The sequence below is a fragment of the Bacillus rossius genome, chromosome 8, assembly GCF_032445375.1.
Source record: "Bacillus rossius redtenbacheri isolate Brsri chromosome 8, Brsri_v3, whole genome shotgun sequence".
NCBI classification, from domain to species: domain Eukaryota; kingdom Metazoa; phylum Arthropoda; class Insecta; order Phasmatodea; family Bacillidae; genus Bacillus; species Bacillus rossius.
This window is the reverse complement of record NC_086336.1, coordinates 51839292-51856362: the sequence shown is the minus strand read 5'-3', so window position 1 is coordinate 51856362 and position 17071 is coordinate 51839292. Positions and strand designations below refer to the sequence as shown.

At 37.6% G+C, this 17071-nt stretch overlaps 1 protein-coding gene across 1 annotated transcript in view; it reads left to right on the top strand.

Moving 5' to 3' along the window:
* LOC134535373 (dynein axonemal heavy chain 7-like) overlaps nt 1-17071 on the top strand; it is a 145720-nt gene that overhangs the window by 109867 nt on the left and 18782 nt on the right. Inside the window, exons 43-51 of the mRNA XM_063374446.1 lie at nt 4968-5309; nt 6352-6580; nt 8680-8833; nt 10890-11023; nt 12003-12194; nt 13035-13261; nt 13692-13870; nt 15249-15437; nt 16877-17060. Coding sequence (XP_063230516.1) covers nt 4968-5309; nt 6352-6580; nt 8680-8833; nt 10890-11023; nt 12003-12194; nt 13035-13261; nt 13692-13870; nt 15249-15437; nt 16877-17060 — 1830 coding nt within the window. The remainder of the gene's footprint in view (nt 1-4967; nt 5310-6351; nt 6581-8679; nt 8834-10889; nt 11024-12002; nt 12195-13034; nt 13262-13691; nt 13871-15248; nt 15438-16876; nt 17061-17071) is intronic.

Below are 17071 nucleotides of genomic sequence, written 5' to 3'. Positions count from 1 at the left end.
AGGCACTGGTAATTTGCTCTTCAAAAAAAGCTGATCGTACATCGAGCTGGTGTAGCTGAAGACCTCGCTCAACTGCAACTGAAAGCAGAACTCGTAGCGTTGTCATCCGGGCAACTGGAGAAAATATATCTTCATTTTCCAATGTTGGCTGTTGATACCCACGAGCAACAAGTCTGGCTTTCTTCTTCGTAGTTCCATCCACACTTTTAGAAGAGAAGATCCATCTACTGTCAATAACAGATGCATCCATGGGTGCTTCAACCACTTCCCAAGTTTCATTACTTTCTAAAGATGACAGCTCCTCATTTAGTGCTTGCCTCCAACCAGCATCTTTAACTGCATCTTTGAAACTGTTAGGCACATCTGAAGATACTGATAATGCCAGAACATCGACAGCAAAGTTGAGCTCAAAATCTTCCAAGTACTTTGGTAGTTTTTTGTGCCTAGAAGATCTGATTCCAGTTGATTCATCATACACACCCTCAGGATGAAAACCAATGAAGTCACCATCACCATCATCATCAGACTGATTGTTTTCATACATTTGTGTGTCATCTCGTGCAAACTGAGGACATACATCCTGTGTTTCATTTGGAATGTTTGAAGTAACACCTTCTGATGTTGCAGTATGTGTAATACTACCTGAGGATGGGCTTTCAGTATACCCAAGCTCATCAAAGATCACATTTCTTGCAAATTCAACATTTTTCTTTTCAGGATTCCACAGTCTGTAACCATTGTCACAATACCCGGTAAGAAATAACCTTTTAGATCTGTCACTGAGTTTTCCTCCATCTCTATCTTCTTTATGAATGAATGAATATGCAGGACATCCAAAAACTTTTATCTTTGACAGATCAGGCTTATGGTTATACCATCTTTCAGCTGGGACAATTCCATTCGGCAGTGCTGATGTAGCCAGTCTATTTGTGAGGTAGGTGGCGGTCATAATAGCTTCTCCCCACATCTCCTTGCCAAAGTTACTATCTAGCAGGAGACACCTAGTTTTCTCCAAAAGCGTTCTGTTGATTCTTTCTGCCATTCCGTTTTGAGATGGATTTCTGGCCATAGAATAACTAACACTGATTCCTTTCTTTTCACAAAAGCTCTTAAAATTGGAAGACACGTATTCACCACCTCTGTCACACCTTAAATTCTCTATGCGAGAATTAAACTTAGCCTCAACCATAGCTGTGTACATCTTAAATTTTTCAAAGACTTCTGATTTATTTCTCAGCAAATATGTGACACAGAAATGACTATAGTGATCAATAAAAGTCACAAAATAGTTAAACCCATCATATGTTGGTGGGGATATTTTTCCACACACATCAGAAGACACACATTGAAGTACTCTCTTTGCTTTGCGTTCTTCTGGTATAGCCTTCAGATAGGGTAGCTTAGTTTGTTTACCTTTCAAGCACACATCACATAACTCAGTGGGATACTTGGAAGAATGTCCCATTCTTCTATGCATCACATTGCTTGACACAGCTTTCACCATGGCTGCATTAGCATGCTCTGGTATGAGATGCATCTTAACTACATACAATCTTCCAAACACTTGTCCCAACATAACCTTACGACCACACACAATTTTAACACAAGAGTTTTCAAAACTTACTTTACATCCTTTCTCTTCTAACTTACGGACTGAAAGTAAGTTAAATGCCAAGTTCTCACACACTAAAACATCCCTAATCTTTATGTTTTCACCTCCTTCAGACATACAAGAAATATTTCCTTTGCTTACAGCTTTCAATGACTCACCTGCCTTAGCCACATTAATGTCGAAGTTCACATCAGTTCTATCACTTAGATATTTTTGATAGCAACTTTTAATGATATGGCAACTTGCACCACTATCAATAACAAAAATAACTTCTGTTAGTTCACCATCATTCATTGCAGGCTGTTCACTGTCCACATGCCCGCATGACGAACTTTCTGTATCGAACGATGTCAAAAAAGAAAATTCCACCTCATTTGTAGTTGCAGCAGTATCCTTATTCTTCAATTTTGGACAATTAAATTTCATGTGTCCCTGTACTTTGCAATAATAACACTTTCCATTAAAACTTCTACCTGGAACATAATTACCTTTGTTATGCTTATTCTGTGAATACTGATGAGATTGTCCTCTTAATCCCTTGTATGCTGCAAAAACGTTTTGTGGGCTTTCATCTTTCTTCAGAAGTCTCTCTTCTTCTGCTAATAGAGTATTTTTCACATACTCAAATTTCACAGCCGACTTATCTTTATTATACAATATATCCATGGCAGATACAACACTATCAAAATCTGAGGGCATCGCCACCAACAATTGATTAACCATTTCATCTTCCTCAATCTTTCCACCAGCCACCTTGACTTCCGAGGCCATAGACTCGAATTGCTGTAAAAATTCTTGAAGAGGCTTTTCTTTCTTGTATTCCAGTTTCCGCCAAGCTTTCTGTGCAGTCACCATGGATTTCATCCCACGTTTTTCATATGTAGTTGCTAGGGTGTCCACAATTTCTTTTGCCGTGATTTTATTCATAATCATCGGCAACATGTTGTCTGCCAATCCTTGGACGAGAAGATTTCTAGCTTTGACGTCTTCTTGCTTAAATCGTTTAAGATCAGCTTCTACCGTCGGAGGTTCGGTTGTCAACATGTGTAATACTCCATTCTGTTCCAACAGTAACTTCATCCGATAGAACCAGTTACTAAAGTTTACACCATCAAATGGTCTAATCCCAAATGGTACGTTTGCCGCATTCGCCATACTTGAATACGACATGTTTCACCAAAGACCATACACTGATAATAACCATACACACGAGTCACATGAAGCCCTTAACCAAAAACTGCATATTCTCCATAAAACCAACTATATCTCTTGAACAGAAGTTGCCTACTGGCTCTGGGCCCATAACCTATTAGAGTTAACACAGTAATATGCGTTCACTTCTGTTACTATATAAATGGTTTTATTGGATTGACTTCACAGTCTACATTTTAAACAAAGTGTATCAGCAGCCTGCACAACAACAACAACGGAAGTCGTTAAAAAAAAAAAACAATGCTGCCAACATTAACACATAACATCCTCTTCCACTAACAGAATATTACCAAAACCAGAATCACTTATATTACGTACCTATACTAGGACGATACATATAAAGAACTAAATCGGAATTGTCATCAACAGTTCCACCTTCCAGCGACAAGGAATGATGTCTTCTAGTTTTTATCTAATCATTGATCACTTTGAAATGTCCTCTGACTATGAAATTCCTACTAGGTTGTCCACTTTTCCACTTGACCTCACCAGCAATCAAACCTAGGTCACCATTCGCCCTGACCAAGTAGTGTAAATGAGATGGCATGAAATTGAAATAAATACGAAATGATCGACTGACATCTGACACCATGAAAATTACAAAGAAATCTATAATAAAAGTCTTATTTATGATTTAAGTTGTACCATTTAAAGAATTATTTAGGAAGGTATATGTTACTTCCAATGTTTAAAGAAAGTAGGAAAAAAAATTATAATCTTTTTTAGAGTAGCTGTAATTTGTGACATTATCATCTTTGTAGCAGTGTGTTACAGCAGTCCACAAAGTAATGTGGGTCCAATTATCTAGATAGAGCAAACTTTCTCAAAGTATATTAGAACCTTACTGTTGCAATTTTAATGAGAAGCTAAGGCACTGTGGTGATTGGGATGGTCAGCTCATATGCCTCACCTGTCACAAAGAAGATCCGTGTCAAATTCATGGTTGGGATGAATCCAGATTTCTCGCAAGTGAGAAACGTGATGTATCTTGCCACAAGTATATGGGGTTTCTCTAGGTAGTCAAGTATAGTCAAGTATCCCCACCCATAGGGCTCACCAGTGCTTGATTCTTGTCTCATCACTAGGAGGTCTGCGAGTATTTTAAATTATGATATCAAAATGAATGATTTGATATTTAATTCAACATAATTATATTATTTATTCATTATGGATGGATCGAGCAAGTGTCACTCGGAAAAATTTTTAATTAAAAAAGCTAACATGTATGATTTATTTAGAAATTAATTTTTTGTTATTTAATATATACATATTTTTTATTCATAAAAAGATTTTGTGATTATAATTTAGATATTTTTCTCTTTTTAATTTTTTGCATACATTTTTCTATGTATCCTTTAATTCATTGAATATTTGAATTTAGTCAAACAAATATTTGTTATTCATTAATAACTTGCAATTCGAATCAAATTTTTTTTTTTTTCAGATTTACTAAATTCGTAAGAACCTACTTGTGACCTCTTAAGCTGAGTTTACGATTGATTTCCTTAAGAATTATAACTTAACATCGAGCACACGATTAAAGTCAAAACTACATTTTCCAGTTTATGATTGACATAGAAGTCGTTAATTCTAACCAATCACAGCACAAAACACATGGTCGGCCATTGTTCGAAACGGAGAAGCAGGTTTGAAAAAGGTTATTGACAAATGGGATATCTTTTTTCGAAATGGGTGATGATGAACAAATGACAAATATACGAATTCTAACCCAAAATACTGCCTCACTCGGTCCAATAATAAGACATAAACTTCCGGTTGAGAGGTTCCGGTTTGTTGTGATTAGTCGCTTCCCTTAAGTCTTAACGAAAAATTTAAAATATAACCATTTCTGTTAAGTCTTAAGTCATCATGTGGTTCGCACACGACCCGTCAAAAATTCACACACAACAATCATAAACCATTTCACTAGTTTACATAGAGTCTTATGGTAAGTACACGACTAAGTCTTTAAGTCTTAATATTCTTAATTTTCAATCGTAAACCCACCTTTACTGTCTCCTCTAATGACCCTGATCTCGACAAGATGCAAAACACTTATTTATTTGATTCGTTTGTCCCAGTGGTAGGCCGGGATGAAACGATGATGATGATGTGAGGGCTGTGCTGGCTGTGCGGGGCGCAGTGCTGTTCAGGTGGGCGGTGGCGGTGTGCAAGTACGACCGGGTGCTGAAGGCGGACGCGGCCAAGCGGGGGCAGCTGGGGGCGCTGGAGGCGGAGCTGGCGGCGGCGGCGGAGGGGGCGGAGGCCCAGCGCGGTGAGCTGCAGGCAGTGCAGGACAAGCTGCGAGCCCTGGAGGAGGACCTGGAGGGCGGGCGGCAGCGCCACGCGGGGCTCACGGCCGAGCTCGAGCTGTGCCAGAAGAAGCTGCAGCGCGCCGAGGAGCTGGCCGGCTGCCTGGGCGGCGAGCGGGAGCGCTGGACCGCGGCCGTGGAGCGGCTGGAGGAGAGGGGCTCCACGCTCGCAGGTCTGCAACACGCGCCTCTCGTATCGCACACCACACCTGCCATACCCCACTCTTTCTTCTGTACCACCTCTCTTACTGCACACCACACCTGTTGTACTTCTCTCCTATTGTACCGCACTCTTTCTTCTTTACCACCTCTCTTACTGCACACCACACCTGCCGTACCCCACTCTCTCTTCTTTACCACCTCTCTCACTGCACACCACACCTGCTGTACTCCTTCTTTGCCACTTCTCTTACTATATGCCACACATATTGTACTACACTTTTACTTTACCCCACTCCTTTGCCACTTCTCTTACCGCACGCCTTAACTATCGTACTCCACTCCTATTGTGCCCCAGACACAGGTGTGCTCCTTTTACTGTACCCCACTCATACCCAAGACTTACCGATCTGTTTCTCTTACTGCACCCCACTCCTACTCTATCCCAAGCTTACAGGCAGGGGTCTGCGAGTACTCAACAAATATTTGATATTCGTGTAATTTTATATTCGATTAAACAATTCAAATTAAATTTTTTTTCCTTCAAATTATTTGTTACCAATAGATAGGCAACAAATTATTTGTTACCAATAGATAGGCCTACACCATAATAGACACATTTTTATATTTAAGATGTATTCAATAATTATTATTAAAATGATTAATAATATTGTATTTAATATGTAACCAGATTAAGAAAACAACTTCAAAAATATTACTAAAAATAATTACTTTTTTAAGAAATTGCATTGCTATATTTTTTATTTATTTTATGCCTCTTTGTAGTTGTTCCATGTATATTGTTTTTTTAAATTTTATTTTACTGTATTTTGGATTAATTTTTCTTTGACTCCCTTAGTGTGGGAAACGAATGTCACTGTATGTTAAAATTCTATTAGAAAAATACTCAGTATTCATAAATATAGTTATATTCAATCTAAAATTTGATTTGAATGAAAAAAAAAAAAAAAAAAAATACAGTATTCGCACAAGCTTGCTTACAGACAGCAAAAACTTGCATTAGGTTAGTGATTTTATTCCTGATTGCTGTTGCAGGGGATGTACTGTTGTCATCTGCTGTAGTGGCGTACCTCGGGCCATTTACGCCCACGCTTCGAAACCAACAGCTAACGGAATGGCTACATTATCTAGCTGAACTTAATCTATCGTGCTCCCAGAACTTCAGTCTGGCTAATGTTTTGGGTGATCCACTGCTCATCCAAGAATGGATCATAGATGGCTTGCCACCTGACACGTTTTCAATTGAAAATGCCATAATAATGAGGTACGTATGTGTGGACAGCACCGAAAGTAAACTGAATAACTACAATGATAAAATATTTATTTAGTTACTGTACATTAATTTTTTTTTTAAGTTCCAACATATTCTTTATTAAGTAGTTCATTTAGTAAGTACATTTACTGAAAATTATTTTTTATTGTTATGTTTCTTGTTCTGTTTTTATTATTATTTAATTGTCCTACGCATGTGTGATACTATACTAAGTGAATATCAGTGGCATTTTCAGGCACTGTCTGAATTTTTTTTGTAATAAAATATCTTCAAACTGAAATATGAACAAAATTTTAAGAATGAAATGAAACACACACAAAAACAAACACACAAATAAACAAACACACAATCTCATTATGTCTCCAATTTGCAGAATGCATTGCCTGCGGAATATAAAAATTTTGAAATTTCCTTCTTTTAGACTATTCTAGCATTTGCTTATTTTACCCCATTTTCATATTTTTGATTCAGAGCTTTCATAGCTGATTTCTGCATGATTTGTGTGAAACATATTCTTGTACTCGTATTCCTGTTATGTATCTGTATAGAACTACATATTTAATTATCTGGAATGAAAGTATAATTTGTCACATATATGCAAAGCTTCAGTAAAATATGTTAAGGTCATATTGGATTGAATAACTATTGATGTGGCCGGGGATTTGTCGATTGCGTGTCTTGGTTAATGGGTGCCACCGTGCATAGGGGCACGGACCCGGTAGAGACTCTAAATCTAGGGTCGTTACGTCGCCCGTGTCAGACGTGACTCGTATCCCCCTTAAATTGGCCAAACTCCCTGGATGTGGCCTGCTTCCAGCGTTTGTGGCACGCTACAGTAAGGAACGCAGTGGGCTGTTAGGGCGTCCCACACGCCGGAATGCAGTAGGTATTGCACATGTGGGTGCTCACAGACGAAAACATTTAAGTTCGGTGCACAAGATTTAATATGTGCCAAAGGCACAATTACTATTAAAGAATTACCGTATTTACCTGCGTATGGGTCACTCATTTTATGCCGATTTTTAGTTTTAAAAAATGTGGTGCGATTCTTACATGAATTTATAACTTTAGAGGGAAATTTTTTTTAATTTCAGTGTTTCTATGAGTATGTGTGTAAATAACTATCCTGTGTTAGTTTTTAATAAATATGTTACGAGTAAGTATATATTGTTTAGTTTAAACATCAGAGCAGTGCTTGAAGAGCACTATGAATGGGGCCATTGTGCTCGTCTGCCCCGCCGCCCAGCCGGCGCCGGCGAATGACGTGACTTGCTGCGCTGGCATTCGGCTGAGGAAGGGGAACTCTAAAATTATACCAGCCAGTTTGTGTGTGTGCGTTCTGTGAGAGTGTGTGGCCATGTAGCGGTGTGGACGATTCTCCCTCCCTCACTTCCATACTTGTAAATGTCCATGAACTGCACAATCTCCCCGTGTGTATTTCAACAGGTTATTAAGACACAACTGTGAACCAAAATAATTGTTTTTTGCGGGAGATTCTTCAACTTTCAAATGCAACATTCCATGTCAAAACTGCAAAATAAAATTCTAAGAACACTTTTAAAAAATGTTTAGTTAAGAGTAGAAATGTAGTTTTACACCTGCATTAAAATATTAAAAAAGTATTGTTTCAAACTTCATAACACCATTTATTCTACATTTCAGTGTACTAATAAAACATTTTTAAAGACTGGTAGCTCACTAAAACTCATCTGGAAGAACAAAATAATTATAAGTTATAATATATTATTTATGGTGTTAAAAACTTTAACTTTTACAGAAGATAGATTACATGTATTTTAGAGTGGCTCTAAAATTTGTTTCAAATAATTTAGTTATTTATATCCGTTCACCTTAAAACGTGCAGTGGAAATGAAAGTGAAAAAATAATTTATTATTTCTAAAAGAAAATTATTAGGCTAGGCTTTGTTCTATGTAGTCTTCAACATGTTGCTTGGTTATCATCAAAACAAAATATAAAACAAAAGCAAAAACATGGATGTGTGTATATATATATATTTTTTTAAATTTTACTTTGCTATTGACATTACAGTATATTGTATTAGAATGATTTATTTCTGTAACTTTTGTAGCAACAGCCGACGATTTAATTTGGTGATCGACTGTCAGGGACAGGCAAGCAAGTGGATAAGGAACTTGGAGAAGAACAATAACCTGAACATTGTTCGTTTTCAGCAGACAGACTACACTCGTTTGCTGGAGAATGCACTGCAGCTAGGACAACCGGTAAGTTTAATAACGGCATGGATCCGCAAGTGAAATGGGTTTCGTTCCATTTGACATGGACTTAATGTGGACGACAAACAAGCAAGAGTTTCACATAGAGAAAACGTTCAAAGACACTTTTACGTTGATAAGATCATTGGAGAGGGTAGTGTGGAGATTTCCTAAACATTAAATCAACTACATAATTTACTCATAAATCTCTGCCTTATCTAGTAAGAAAACCTAAATCTTGTCACATCGTAAGTTTCTGGCATGTTAGTGAGTGTCATTTCTGATTTAAAAAAAAAAACTTAAATTTAAATACAGTAGAACCTCTTGAAGTCGAACCTAGATAAGTCGAAAACCTCCCAAACTCGAAAAAATGTTGTGTTCCCTTCCATTCAAGCCCCAAAACCTCCGTTGCTTGAAATCTTAACCCTCTATTAGTCGAAATAATCAGTGAGTCCCTCCAAGCCATTTTGGTACAGATTTTCCCTCCATAACTCGAAAAATTAAAATGGACCTCTGTATCTCAAACATAGCAATGTTTTATTTTACAACCTTTACAACTGGATTATTTGAAACTTATTACCTCTATAGTTCGTAGAAAAATAAGTTACCGACTTTAAGAATTTGTCGACAATGTAAATACACCATTGTTTCTTAGAAATCAATTTAGAAGTATACAGTACAATAAATAGGATTACCACGAATTTATGACTCATGTGTTTGCCTGCTTGGTGTCAGGTGTTTAATTTTATTATTTTTGATTTCATTCGAACTTTAGCGAAGCAAGTCATTTGCTGTCGACTGTTACACATCAATTTGTACAACAGTTTAAAATAAAATTGTTAAAACATGAGTGCTGTGAAACGTAAACTGAAAATTTTGAGTCTCGCTGAAAAATTGGAAGTGCTCGAAGCTGTGAAGAGCTGCCAAAAGAAGAAAGATGTTGCTGAACAATTTGGCCTGCCAATGAGTACTCTGTCAACAATTTTAAAAAATGAATCAGACATCATGAGAAAAATACAAAACGGTCAAAGTTTGTCCTGCAAAAGATGACGAATTGTATAATTTCCGGGCTTGGACGAGTGCTTACTTAAATGGTTTGAGCAGTGTCGGAGTCAAAATATCAGTGTTAGTGGACCACTGTTAAATGAAAAAGCGGAAACATACTCTAAATCATTGGGACTCGCTAATTTCAGGGCCAGTAATGGATGGCTAGAAAATTTCAAAAGAAGACATGAACTTGTTTTTAAAAAAGTTTGTGGGGAAAGTGCAAGTGTCAACATTGAAACCTGTAACAAATGTAAAAGTGAATTGCAAGATTTGTTACATGGTTACAAACCTGACAATATCTTTAATGCTGACGAAACGGGGCTGTTTTTTAAATGTCTTCCTGATAAGACTCTAACTTTTAAAAATGATAAATGCCATGGTGGGAAGCATAGCAAAGAATGTTTGACTATTCTGCTAGCAGCAAACATGTCGGGCACAGAAAAACTCTCACCATTGGTCATCGGCAAATATAAAAAACCTAGTTGTTTTTCATATTTTATATATATGCCATTTTTATTTTTATTTTAAGGATGTTTTGTAATAATGTTGATTTATAATAAATAAAAATATGTTTGTCACCTCTGCAACTTGAATTTTTATTTATTTTACCTCTCTAACTCAAAATGTATAATAATGAATCTCAATCTCTTTGTGTCGAATCAAAATCCGCTTAAGTTGAAATCCTCCATAAGTCGAAAACTCTATAACTCAAATTTTTTGGCATCTCCCTTCGAGTTCGACTTACAGAGGTTCTACTGTATTATCAATCTTAACTTATAGTAAAACAGGAGGTGAGTTTTGAAATGGGCAGAAAATCTATGAAAGTTTCTCATGTGTATCCTAGCAAATAAATGCTATTCTAAGTCTTGATAGTTTAGTTTCAGAGAACAGTGCAATTATAATATGCCTAGGTTATTAAAGGTTATAACTTTCTGTACGGAGACTATAGACACTACAGGGAGAACTTTCCAAACATGGCTCTAAAGAAAATTTATTTTAAATACAGTGTTGCTCGCAGGTTCTTATGGAGAACATCGGAGAAGAACTGGATTCATTGCTTGATCCAGTGTTGATGAAACAGACGTTTCGACAAGGCAGCGCTGTATGCATTAAGGTCGGCGAATCCGTCATTGAATACAACACTGATTTTAGGTAATTATATGTATTTTCTGACTTAGTAGCTATTGTTTTTTCAACAAGAGGCATTCTGCTTTCAGACCAAGCACTTAATTTAGTCTAATCTTCGTAAAATATTGCAAAAAAGATGACTTTTGTTTTTACTTTCCTACCATATTAAAAATAATAATTTTTCATCTAAATTGTGTTTTATATATATTCACTTAGAATTGATTTTACAGAAATCAACTCCCTAAAGGTGAAGGGGGGGGGGGTATATAAAGGTATTAGGTGGATGATGGATGACACTTTCTCAAGAATTAAAAAATGCACAAACTTGAAATTTTTCAGGTATGTTTCACCAAGAACTGATTTTTACTTATACATACACACACACATACAAACACATATATTTTTGTAATTCAAGTAAAAACATTTTTATTGATTGAATTACAATGATAAGCAGTAGGGACATTTGGTACATTTTTTTTCTTCATTTACCTTGTAGAGAGACCATCTGACTGTTAACTGGCCCTGGTGCACTGCTAGAAGTGGAACACCAGAAAGGGCGTAGTCAGGATTTCTTTTCGGGGGGTGTTTACTTACACCCTGCCCCTGTACTAGGGAGGGGGGTCCGGGGGCCCTCCCCCGGAAATTTTTTTGATTTTAATGTGCAATTTGGTGCTATTTAAGCACTTTCGTAATTAAAATATTGGATTTAAATAACATAAATTTGTGTCCCGACTTTATGATATTTTTAACGAGACACTGTTGAAAACTCATTGCTGAATATTGAGGGTTATCGGCTGGAGGGTTCTTTCTTAGTTTCATCTAAGTGCATTTGCGACAGCTAGACTAGTGTAAATTTTGTCATAAGTACATACATATATATATATATTTTTTTAAATTTTTTTTTTATATTTCGGGGGGTGTGTTTGGACACCCAAAACACCCCCCCTCCCTGGCTACGCCCCTGACACCGGCTTGAGCGGGCTCGGTTGCGGCGTGCGCGCAGGCTGTACCTGACGACGAAGCTGCGCAGCCCGCGCCACTCCGCGGAGGTGGCGGTCCGGGCGGCGATCGTGCTGTTCGCCGGCGACGGGCCGGGCCTGGCCGAGCAGCTGGTCGCGGTGGCCGTGCTGAACGAGCGGCCAGACGTAGAGACCGAGAAGCGGCAGCTGGTGGCGCAGAGGATCGACAACAAGAGGTACTACGCCCTGTTTCTGGCTTGTCTGGACTTCTTTGACGCCACCCTTTGTGTAAAGTATTTACTTGAATGTATAACACCATCGATTTTGACACGTCCCTCCTCCATTACCGGGGAACCAAATAAACTGCATCGTGGGTCCTTTGAATGCAAACGTATTTGGCTGCATGGTACAGTAGAGCACAGGCTCTGCCTCCGATTGGCCACTCCGCTCCATGGAGGAACTCTGATTGGTAGGGTATCTCTACCAGGTTCACCTCTGGACATTGATACGTACATGGATTGTGTTCTGTCATATTGATCATGTTTTGTTAGAATGCGCAATAGTTAGCAATACTTGTAGCTGTTTCATTTCTGCATGCTTATTGGTACTGCACATTGAATATACAGAAGCTAGTAGCCAGTGGATGAGACCATTTTATCTCTAAGACACGAAAAAAATGCATGAAGCGCACCACCCACTTACAAATCGACGCAACTCTGCTTCCCAGAGTGTGAGAGAAGATACCATGCAGGTATGCACTCCACTATACCTTCATCAGTTTAAAATGATGCAAATGGCTCATCACCTGCTGTAAGTGCTAAAGCATATGCATCGTTTGACAATGAGGTCGAACAGGTGTGGTAATTGACAATTCACAATTTATAAACACACAGCTCTTATCAAGTTGTTTGTAACTCACTACCTTATTAATTTCTCAACTTGAAATTTCTCAAATTAATATTAACTTTTATAAAACAACTGGAGTGATATTTGTGTGATAATATCAACTGAAAGAGGAGACGGGAATGAAAACCTTGGAGCAATTACAATATTATCCTGGCCCACTTATGTTTCAGACAGTTGAAAGATGCTGAGGACAAGATTTTGCAAGTGCTATCCTCGCACGATGGGGACATTCTAGAAGATGAAGTAGCTGTTCAGGTCGTAGTCTCCTGCAAAACGCTGTCCACTGAGGTGGCCGAGAAGGAGGAAGCCTCTGAGGAGGTCGAGAAGAGCATTGACGAAACTCGCGACGAGTACAGGCCGATGGCCGAACACGCCGTTGTTCTGTTTTCCACCGTCGGTAAGTTGAGATTGCATTGCGGTTCAGTTGGCAAGGAGCGTGGCTTGGTAATTGGCCAATTCACTGCCAGGGGCGTGCCTAGGGGGGACGGACGAGCGGGACCGGACACCCCCCCCCCCCTCCAGGGCTAAAAATATTTTAATATTAAATTCATAAAATGAAAAAAAAAAATATTTAGTATGATATTAAAATAAATTCAATGACACAATCATAAATGTTTAATTAAACAGTATTTTTAGATAGCCTAAATCAGCAATATTGAACACGTATTTTTCAAAATTTTACCGGGGGAGGACCCCCGGACCCCCCACCTAGCTGGGGGGTATTCCATACCCCCCAGGCCCCCCGGAAAGGCCCTAGTTTTCTGCCTGACCCCCCCAGAGCAAAATCCTGAGCACGCCACTGTTCACTGCTGTATCTTTCTTTGCAGGTGACCTGGCTACCATAAACCCAATGTACCAGTATTCGCTCACGTGGTTCATCAGCTTGTTCAAGGCAGCTTTTGACAATACTGAGAAAGTGGATGACTTGCAACAAAGACTCGCAGATGTGGGGAAGCATTTCAGCTACTCCCTATATGCGTTCATCTCCAGGAGCATATTTGAGCAGGTATGAATACATTTTCACTGAAAGAAAACAAGGACTTAATGTATTTATAAGCTTGTGTGAAGGAAGTCGTAACTGGTATTGAATAATTGTCTAAAATATAAGTAAACAGTGTTATAAACAAAAATACATACATACTCATTACCATTTACAGTATTTTTCTTAAGCCCAAACACTCAATATATTATGGAGTTTTTTTTTAAATTTAAAACTTTATTGACATAAGTTTGTTGTTGAGCTCATAATTTTTTATCATTTTAAAATGTCAGAGGTACTGAATTACTCCAGTGTCTGGATTTTATTTCTCAGGCTCCACTTAAAAAATGACTAGGCCGCAGCATCTTGGAATTTCAAATATTTTTCCACTGCCGGCAATGAACCTTACATATCAATTTTTTTAACTATGTATTTATTGCATAGGCCTCAGTTGTTGGGCACTTGTTGAAGTCAACATTAGTGGACTGGGGTGATTATAATGGTAGTTGTAATTGCCTGCATGAAATAATAATAATAATAATAATAATAATAATAATAATAATAATAATAATAATATATTTCCTCATAGAATAGCGAGTGAGCCTGTTAGTAAATAATACATAGTTTGTGACAAGGGATAAAAGTTCAGGAAGATGTCAGTTATGTGTCATGCCAAATGCTTGGATAAATAGCTCTATATTTAAATTATAGAAAACAAATGGATAAATTCAAGGTTCCTGTAAGGGGCCTATCTGGGCACACACAGTGTGCAGAGCTTCAGAAGAAACCATGCAATTTGAAATCTGCTCAAGATATCAAAGTGGTGTCTGTTTACAAAGAGCATTTAAGAATATGCTGAAGGCAGATGAGTAGATCTGTATTCTATTTTCCTATTTTTTTTTAACTATTTTTAGAAAAGTTATAATGGTTAATGTTTTCAGAATAATTTTTACGCATGAAAAACTCGGTACCTATTCTTCAAAGCATTCAAGGGACTTGCATTACACCTTTAACTCGATTTCTCTGCCTTGTAATGTTATGGTCACCACTCAAATCTCATATTTGCCATACGCATGACGAGAAAACTAAACTGCACACAAGTACAGAGCCTTGTGCTTGGAGGTAATATCGCGTTATAAATACCAGCGAGCGTCACACTTATCATCCCGCCTCACTAACACAAAAACATATCTGTCTGGGCGGGCCCCTTAAGCACCATGTTGTGTATTAAATATGCCTGAGCTCATCAATATTAATTTAAGATCACAAAATGGGTATCTAATGGTTTGGATCTCATGATTATACTTAAAGTTCAGTGGCTTTAAACTTTTATTGATGAATAACCTTGCAGTGTTAAGAAAGACCCTATTTTCATTCTTTATAATTATGTGCGGAAATGTTTCAGGACAAGCTTATTTTTTCTGTACTGCTGGCAGTAAACACTCTGATGAATAGTGGACTCATTGAAAACTCTGAATGGATTTTCTTTCTCACCGGAGGTGATGAAGGATCTAATTACGACTCCAAGCTCGACTGGCTGCCTAGTTCTTCTTGGTCTGAGCTTTGCCGGCTGAACAACTTGCAGCACTTCAAGGTTATCTCTATTTATGTTTACGTTCCAAGTTCATTTTATACTTTTGTAATGTAGAAAAACATTGTCTCCAAAAAATTTCTTTTTAGGTAAATAACTTGTTTTACCAGGAACTTCATTCTCCTCAAGACTGGGTTCAATTATTCTTATGATAAACCAAATATGTTGATTTTATTTTTAGAATAATGGTTGAACTTCTTTCTTAAACCATTCTTCTAGGTATCATTTCACCATAAATTAAAGAAAATTATAAATTGAAAGATATAATAACTTTAAATATAGTCACATGATCATGAGATTATTGTGTTGTCTAGTATTCTTGTAATCATTGTTATTTATAATAGTCCATACATGTACATATTGTGTTTGTATTTTATAATTTTATGTACTGGCATTATTGTATTGTGTCTAGCATTTAAGACTTCTAGTTAGGTATGTCATGAACACAATAATTGCAGACTGTTAATGCAAAAGAGAATGTTGATAAGTGTGTTTTTTCAGGGGAGACATTGGTTTTTTATTTTTAACATTACACTGCAATCTGTTTTGTGTAAGTGTGTTTTGAAATATGTTTCTATGTATATGACCCAGCTTAGTATAAAATTAATGAAAAATAAATGTATGATAATTTTTTGCTAGTTTTTGACTTATACTCTTTTGTCTAGATATAATAAATACATAAAAACAGTAAACAAAAATAAACGAAAATATTAAGCTATAAGAGTATATGCCTTTTTTCAAATTTTACTTGAAGTATTCTGGGATAAAGTGGAGATGTTAAATTTTTTTTAAAAACAACAAAAAAAAATTGGTTGTCTGTAAAGTTGGTTTACGGACGATAGTTTAACGTGACAACGTCATAACAAAACATTGATGAAATGATTGCATACTTTTATGAATAAAATTGAATCATTTTAATTTTAATAATTAAATAATAAATAATTGAAATTATACTAATCAGATTTTTAAAATGCAAGAATAATTAACCTTTATTGCCGAAATTGTTTTTGTAATAAGCAATGAAAACCACATTAACTTTTCACTTCAATTTATAAACAGTCGAAGAAACAATTCACGTGTAGATGTAAGTTGTGTGCTGCCGCTGTCTTTCTTCTCCTTGGATGCATAGGCCAATCGAGTGGAAGAGAGATAGATGCGGCGCAAGCGTACAATGAGCGTAACAGGATACAGTGTAATGGAACAATGAGCGTAATGGGACACAGCGTAACGGAACAATGAGCGTAATGGGACACAGCATAACGCTACAATTAGAGTAACAGGACACTTTCGTGCGTGCAGCTGGCGTTCATCGATTTATTAGACGTCACGTCAAAAAAAAAAAGGGGATATAAAGTTGTGTGAGGTTACATTGAAGTAGTTTCTTCAACGATGACTGGTCTCTGCAGTGTACGACAACGCATCGTGGGTATGTTATGTTGAAGGGCCTGCTGGAGCACCTCGAAGCCAACGGCGAGCAGTGGAAGGCTGTGTACGACAGCGCTGGCCCTCACGCCTGCAGTCTCCCCGAGCCGTGGGACGCCGCCCTCTCTCACTTCCGGAGGATGTTGGTGCTGCGCTGCCTGCGACCAGACGCGATCATCCCCGGCCTGCGGTGCTTCGTCGCAGGTGAGTCCCCA